This window comes from Equus caballus, chromosome 22 (assembly GCF_041296265.1).
Source record: "Equus caballus isolate H_3958 breed thoroughbred chromosome 22, TB-T2T, whole genome shotgun sequence".
Classification (NCBI taxonomy): Eukaryota; Metazoa; Chordata; class Mammalia; order Perissodactyla; family Equidae; genus Equus; species Equus caballus.
Genome location: NC_091705.1, coordinates 35,357,663 through 35,365,665, shown reverse-complemented (window position 1 = coordinate 35,365,665; position 8,003 = coordinate 35,357,663). Strand labels below are relative to the sequence as shown.

Sequence of the window (8,003 nt, the reverse complement as noted above, 5' to 3'; positions counted from 1 at the left end):
CCCACCCTACTGGGGCTTTCCCTCAAAGGTGCTTCTGTGAATCATTAGTTCATAAAATAGCAGAACAAAGTGAGACCTTAAAGGTCAGCTGGATCATCCCTTCATTACACAAATGAGGAGTCAAAGTACATGCCCCATGTCACAGACCGAGTCAGGAGCAGAACGGGCAACCAACCTCAGTTCCTGAAACCCGGCCGAGTGATTCCTTAATACCTCATGTTGCCTTAACCTTGAGAGACTGAGTCAAGGTTTGTTTTGTTTGGAAGAAAGAGATACCACTTCAAGCTAACTTCCATGAAAGGAGACCTATTTGAAAAGAATCAGGATGAAAGAGAAATTGCCCCACCCTTTTCTTCAAAAAGGGAGAAATTAAGAAGCTAGGAAGAAGGGATTTGAGCACAGAACTCTCTATCAGTGTAGGACAGGTTCAAAATGCAGAGTGTGGAAGGGCAGATGCTCTCTTAGCACAATAAGGTCGGAACTAATGGACCACATGCAGTAAGACTGGATTCCTTCATATAGAACTTTGGGGGCTTTCAGAGAAAAATTAACCTTGTGGTCCAAATGCTTGATTTCAGACAAGCTAGTTGAGAGTAAGCTCAAGCCAGAATGGAAGACTGCAACCATTTTCCCCTTATCCACTCCCAAAAGATTGATTTCTCCCTCTTCTCTTCCAGACCGCCATACTCCACCGCACAGAATCAACAGGCACTGAAAGTTGAGTCCCCACTCCCCACCAAACACCAGAAGCATATGTAGGAGAGAATCACTTGCCATTCGGTGGACCTGGAGAGTGAGGGCAATTTATTTACACGTGGTATTCCTGTAGTGAGGGGTGGCACATTCCAGGGAAAGGGATGCAGTGGCACAGAGAAGGGAATGCAAAAAAGTAGGAAAACGATTTTAGCGAAGGGAAAGAGTTGGAAAGGAAGAAAACAGAGAGAATTCTCCAGAGTTCTGGGGAATAGCCACAGGGATACGCTGAAAGGCCCAGTATCCAGAGTAGGGGAGGACAGCAGTCTAAGAAAGCAGGGACGTGAACACCTGACTCCCCTCCGCAGCCCTGTATGCCGATAGATGGAAACTCTGGGGTCTTAACCCTAGTCAGGGTCCATCATGCCTGAACTTGCTTCAGGGAAGTGTCTGTCCAGCCAGAGACAGTCAAACTGAGTTTTCTGATTCTTCTCATTTCACTTCCCACCCATAACCCCACCTAAAGATGGACTAGAAATCCTTCCATGTGGGATCCATGATGAAATGAGGCATCAATAGAACTCAAGGGCAAGAAATAAAGCAAGACCATACAGTGGACTCCAAACGGGACTCCAAACAGCGGTCAGGAACTGTATTAATCATGCAATATACAATTCCAGATCTCAGTGTCTTAACACAATACAATTTGTTTCTTGCTCATGTCATAGTCCCAAGCAAGTGGGAAGGAGAGGCTATGATCCACACGGACACTCGGGAGCCTGGGCTCCTTCTATCCACACCTCCCTCTAGGTCTTTGAAGTCCTCTCCATGCTGGGACAGGTAGTGAGAGAGAGGTTTGATGGGCCCGTTCCAGAATTGGAACACATCACTCTGGCTCACATTTCATTGACCAAACTCAGTCACATGGCTACACTCAACTGAAAAGGAAGATGGAAAATTCAGTCCAGCAGAGACCGTGGATATTGGCGAAGGCTAGAGTTGGTTATCTTATCTCCATCTCTCTCTTGCTGCAGGGTCTCTCCTCTCTGCTTCAGGCCCACTTTATTCTTTTTCTCTGCGGGCCAGATTTATGGTTTTTAGCCATGTTCCTGGTCCTTCAATGGTTTCTTGAATCTAGATCATTTTCCAGCACTAGGAACAAAATGCACAAGAGAGAATCCAATTAGCTCAGCTTGGGTTCTGTGTTCACCTTGCTGCAGTCATAGGCATCTAAGTCCATTCCCTCACTGGGGATAGTGAACAAACTTCAAAGAAAATGATGTGAGCTCTTCGGACACCCTGAACTCTTTCTCCATAGAGACCTCCACAAGTATGTGATTTCACTGCCCCTGTAGGTGGGCACTTTAAGGTCAAGGCCAGGGAGCGGCTAGCCTGGTTTCCTAAGGTGGTCTTATGAAAATGATTATGTTAAACGTGAATTGTTATTTTTATTTTATATCTGTATTTAACATGGAAGGGAACCAAGACTCAGGGAGGGTAAGTGGCTTGTCCATGGTCATTTAGCTAGTAATGGCAGAACCAGAACTTGAGCCCTGGTCTCCTGATCCTCACTGATTTTTAGATTTCGACAATTCTTGGGACTCTTCTTGGCAAAGGAGTAAATTTTCCCAGCCAGAGTGATGGAGTGAGGCAACATCTCAGGGAAGGAAATCAGCAGGAACACGGGCCTTTCCCGGGAGCCTTTCCCACAGGTCAGGAGGGGAAATGACAGCTGACTCAGGCACCTTGATACCCCGCCCCAGGACCTCCAGGCTGGCTAGGGATAACACACCTATGTCACTAGTAAGTTGTCATGGGGTAAAGTTAAGCAGGCTTTAGGTCAGAGGTACTCAATCCTCCCCCTCCCTATGGGCAGCCAATGCTTTGTTCTCAGTGATATTTTGTTCCCATCCGCCATGCAGAGCCATAGATGCCATCAGAAATGTATGGAGCACTCTTTTACCTAAGCCACGTGGACATTGGCTATTAAAGTTTCTGCCAGGAGGTGACACAAATCACTTCCCTTCACATTTCATTAGCCAAAGTGAGTCATATGAGCATGCCTGAGTTCACAGGGGCAGAGGAAGGAAGAAAACTGGAATATTTGTGAGTAGCCCTACTAACTACTACAGGTGAATTCTCAGCTTTTAATTGGATATCTCCATCTGCAGGTTTCCAATAAATGGGGGTCTTCATATACAGGTCTTTTCTCTGGAGCAGTTCAGTTTTTCCACATAAGAATCCCCTGGTTCTCTGTCTGATGGCTTTAAACCTGGCTGTGCAAACTCTGGAGCTAGGTTGGGAGTGAAGGTGAGGTGCCGGCAACCTCAGTATTCACAAGCAGCTTTTCATTTCTTTCTGGTTTTGGTACCATGTCTCAGTTCCTTCTCTGTGCTGGGGATGGCTAGGGTTCCTGTCCTCCTCCAATTTCTTCAGAGACCAAAGCCTCCAATATCTTTAAGAGATGCCCAAGATATGGGAGTAGAACTAAGAGTCTAACTGCTCTTCGTGCAGATATTAAAATGTCACCCCCCTTGAAACAATCTCCCTCTCTTTCCCACTCTGGATTTCTGAGCCTTTCCAAAATTCTACAGGGCTTCTCATAAATATCTCCTGCTGCAAGACACTAGCTGTGACATTTCTCCAGTTTGAAATTTTGATGTCCAGTTCTATATTGTAGTCAGTGGGTAAGGATGATTCCTAGTTTCATCCAAGATAGATTTCGAGTTTCTGTTTCTTGCTCTCCATATAGTGGGGTTTGGTTTTTGGAAGAAGAAAAGAGTAGAACAATTTGTTTTACCCTGACATTTGATGCTAGAAGTACCTAGAGTGGGGGTATTTTGTATTTGTTTTGTTTTTAAGTAATAAATCTTGAAGATAAACCATTAGTCTCCTTGGCTAAAACTACCTGTCCCATTTTCAATTCCTCTTTCCCAGTGGAAGCCATCATCCTGCATTTAGTGTGTATCCTTCGATATATACCCACAAACAGCTTGTTATTTTATGTGTGATTTTTAAATATATGTGAATACTTCATACTGCATATTTATATAAGCAATCTGATTTTCTCAAAAAACTGTTTCATGATTGTCTCCATGTTAATCTATATAACTTTATTTTATTTTCTCTATAGCATAACTGTTTCACAATTGAGGGCCACTTAGGTTGGTTTCAATTTCTGAGTCTTTGGAACAATCTTATAATAAGCATCCTAATACATGTATTCTGGTTCCCATTGGCAAATGTTTTGTCTTGCCCATGTATCTAGAAGGGAAATTGCTAGATGGTAACTTATGTGCACGTTCAGTTTTATTAGATATAACCAAATCACCCTTCTAAGGGGCTGTACCAATTTACACTTCCATCAGCAAACCATTAGAGTCTCTGAGAGTTTATGTTGTAGACTTTTAGTTCTTGCCATATTCATAGATGAAAAACGGTGTTCTGGTTGTTTCAACTGGCTTGTTTCTGATAACAAGTGAGGTTGATGCTCTTTCTAGGTCTATACTGGCCATCAGTTATAACAATACCTTTTGTTTGACAGCCCATCTATTCATAGTCCATTTTTCTAAGAGCTTGGTTGTTTTTATTACTGATGTTTAGAAATTCGTCACATCTCTTCTTTCTATTTCTTTGTCTGTTATAATTATTTCAAATACTTATTTCAAAGCTATCGTTTATCTTTCAACTCTTTTGTGGTTGTCATTTTTGATGTCGATGTAGTTAGACTGATCAGTCATTTTCTTAACTCCTTGTGCCTTGCTTAAGAAAGCTTTTTACCCTGAGATAAATCTAGCATTTACCGAGCACCTGCTGGGCTATTCATTTCATATATTATCACTCCCAATCCTCATAACTTTATGGAATTGGCTTTGCCGTTATTATTCCCATATTACAGATGATGAAACTGAGGCTCAGTGGGACAAAGTCATTTGCCCAAAATTACAGAGCCAATAATATACATATTCAGGATTTAAACTCATATCTGTTTGGTTCTGAGACACTTTCTTCTTTCTGCTTCATAGGTTGTAGGACAAACCTCACAGATGCAGACATTTCATTCTTCACCTCACCCCTCATATCCTAGACCAGACTGAATGAGTCAAGGAAGATGGAAATGCAGAGAAAACTTTGCACATTTATTTATTCATGAATCAATAGACATTTCCTGTTGTGCACCAAGCCCATTTTGGATGCTGGGGATACATAGATAAAACAGGCCAAAACTTAGCCCCCAAAAAGATATTGATCATGAAGCCACATCTTCACCAAGGTCGTCTCATTTTTTCTATGCTTGGGGGAAAAAGGAATCCCCAGACCACACAGGTCAGGAAGTCCTAATCTTTTTGAGCTGGCAAGGGTAAATCTGTGGAAGGAAAACAAAACAGAGCCTCAGCACAGGAACAATCCAAGTGACCCTTACATCCTTCCCACCAAGAGGGTCCTCCTGCCACCAGGCCCTAAGTCCCGCGGGATAAGTGGTGAGAGAGCGAGGTGCTGGAAGAGTTGTAACAACGCTGGTCTTTCATCTAAGAATCGAGAACAAATCCAGGCTTTTCGCTGACTCTCTGTCTCCGTCTTCTCTCAGGTAAAATCAGGACATTGGGCCAGATGATGCCTGCAAAGCTTCTATGTCTGTGCAGCCTACTGGGGTTTCCTGTGGTTCCAGATAGCCCAGCCAATTGAGGCCATAACCACAGCAACGCTCTCTCAGTGCACCAGCGCTTCAAGTCTTAAAAATCATTTTGATGTTTGGTATCTCAGTGGGTATAGCTGTGTCCATTTTACAGATGGGGAAACTGAAGCTAAGGAAGATGCAGTTGCTCACAGTCGCACAGTCAGTCAGAGGCAGAGATGACAATGAAAGATAGAACTCTTGCCACTTGTATCATGGCTCCTTCCTCCTGGCTCATTCCAAAAATCTTTCTCTCCCAGGACCCAGCACTACCAGTCCTAAGTGACCCTGGTGACTTCTTGCCTAGACAATTGGAGGTTCTTGTCTAGAGAACAGTGTTGAAGGCAGAGGATCTTCTTGGGGGAGGGGGGTGGCGCAGGGAGATGCCAAGCACCCCCCCCCCCCCACATGGAAAGGCACCGGGAGGTTGAGGCTGTATTGGCATATGGAGGGATGTGGATCTGAGTCAGATGTTCTCCTTACCTTTCACTGGCTTGACACATGATTTCCCACACACCCCCTTGCAGCACTTGTCACCGAACAAGCAATGGCCGTCATTCAGGCAGTAGTCTGTGGGGTTGGACGTCTTACACCGGCCAGTGACCACTGGACACTTCCCAGGGTTTACCTTAACTGGTGAGAACAAGGCCACAACTCAGAGGCCCCCCCAGACATCACCCAAACTCCCATCCCCGTCTCTACCCTGTGCATGGAAGTCAGTTCCTCCCCCACCTCAGTATTCAAACAGGCCGGTGCATGTCCTGAGGGAGACTTCTTCCCACCAAGCGGGCCCCAACCAGTGTTGTAAGCATCTGACAGACAGACTGACTCCTTAACTGACTGACTAAGTGGCTAACTGACTGACTGAGTGGCTGGCTGGCTGGCTGGCTGACCACCTGACTGACTGACAACCTGAGAATACAGAGCTGGGAGTAGAGGTGACGTGGCTCTGTCCCACCCTCCAGCCCAGTTCAGAAGAGCCCCCTCCACTTCTCCGAGATGCATGTCCCCAAGTTCATATCTCCCTGGTCCCCTTTTCCAGGACTCTACTTCCTCACCTGGCTTTGATGGATCTTCAGGTTCCACGCATTTGATGCCACAAAGGGCACGACAGCATTTCTGCTTCTTTGGACACTGCCAGTCACTCTGGCATTCAGGGGGTTCATATACAAAGCATATCGTAGGGGGAACGAAGGGGCAGACTCCATGCTTAGCTTTTTCTGCAGGGTAAGAACAAAGGAGGAAGAAGGAGCTGATTCTGAGTCACAACCATAACCCCGGACAAGGAATCAGCTTCTCAGGAGAGAAGAGAAAATCTAATCCTGATGGCTGATCCCAAAGGAATGGAGGGAGCAGTTAGGATTCCAGTTTCAAGGCAGGTGTGGGGCAGTGCCAAGCTTAGCCAACCACTCAACCAAGAAGGAGTCAATGGCACAGGAAAGAAGATATAGATGGTGGTGTTCGGGTAAATGTTTTAAGAGGGGGAGCCTTTGTAGTGTTTGCCAGTTTCCATGGTGTATATACTCCCACCATGGCTGATTCCAAGCTGCCAATGTGACATCAACTAGCTTGCAAAGCTCTTGAAAATTTAACAATCAGCCATCATGAGCCGATATAAGCCAGCTCCAGTACACGGCTAGATAGAGCTCCTGGTTAGGTGTTCTTGGCCCAGGGAAAGGGAGAGACACACCCTGGCTTGGAGGGAAGCAGAGAGGGGCAGTGACAGCAGGAGACACAACTCATCAGAGATTGAAAGAAAGGGAGCAGATCAACTGATAAGTAAATAGAGAAATAAGGAGTAACTGTTAAAAAAAAAAAAAAAAGACAGTAAGAGAAAAAGAGAGAAATTGGAAAATTAAACTGATAGAGACCAAAATAATGTCACAGAACAAAATACCAAACAGTAGAGAAGCAGCTGTAGAGAAAGAAAAAGAAGAAACACAGAGGCTGGTGTAAACATGTCCATTTGGTGAAAGGCGGATTTCTGGATGCTCAGAAACTCTCTTAGTTGGAATCCTCAGAGAGATGCTTGAAATTAGGGGCCACGGGACAGACAGTTGGAAAGGTGGCTTCAAGGTCAGCCCCTAGGCTACAAAGAAGAGGCCATCCTCACGCTGAGCCATCACTTACCCTGGCACCGGGTTACAGCCTGAAAGACTCTGACTCACCTTTGCTAGCACCTTCCACAGCCCAGGATGTCACGATTCCCAGGGCAAGGAGAACCACGAAGGTCATGAGGCGGCTGGGCTTCATTGTGAGAGCTGGTGGGGCTGTGGCGGCCAGTGCCGGCCTCACCCCTTATACCTTCCGCTGTGGGTGTGGTCCCATCAGAAGTACCCTGAGTCCTCCCAGCTGCTGTTTCATAAGCAGGAAATTCAGGTGAGGACAGTGGCACTGCCAGCCAGAGTGATGATGGCTCTTTTCTGCCCCAAGCAAGAGCATGAGACCTAGGAAAGGAAATAAAACTTGGAGGGGGAGGTGTCACTAGGCAGGTCAGTGAGCTTATTTTCTCACACAGCTCACCATGAAGACGTACAATCACCCAGGGAAAGCACTAAGCATTATTCTTCTTGCCATAGGGTTTCTTTGTGCATGAGACTCTCTCTCTCTGAGCTGGGAGCCCCTCCTCTGTTCC

At 45.6% G+C, this 8,003-nt stretch overlaps 1 protein-coding gene across 1 annotated transcript; it reads right to left on the bottom strand.

Moving 5' to 3' along the window:
- Positions 1 to 4,811: 4,811 nt before the first annotated feature.
- LOC102148620 (antileukoproteinase) lies at positions 4,812 to 8,003 on the bottom strand. The gene is made up of 4 exons (XM_005604652.4): positions 7,537 to 8,003; positions 6,427 to 6,588; positions 5,852 to 6,001; positions 4,812 to 5,059 (listed from the first exon to the last, which is right to left on the bottom strand). Exons 1-4 carry the CDS (start codon positions 7,619 to 7,621, stop codon positions 5,031 to 5,033), a joined length of 426 nt encoding a protein of 141 aa, XP_005604709.3. The 5' UTR covers positions 7,622 to 8,003; the 3' UTR covers positions 4,812 to 5,030.

Excerpts from the sequence above, each read along its gene's own strand:
- LOC102148620 (XM_005604652.4), bottom strand. The coding sequence starts at position 7,621 with ATGAAGCCCAGCCGCCTCATGACCTTCGTGGTTCTCCTTGCCCTGGGA. Across the intron at positions 6,589-7,536 it reads TGTGGAAGGTGCTAGCAAAG|AAAAAGCTAAGCATGGAGTC; the intron begins GTGAGTCAGAGT and ends CTTACCCTGCAG. Across the intron at positions 6,002-6,426 it reads TGAAGATCCATCAAAGCCAG|TTAAGGTAAACCCTGGGAAG; the intron begins GTGAGGAAGTAG and ends TGTTCTCACCAG.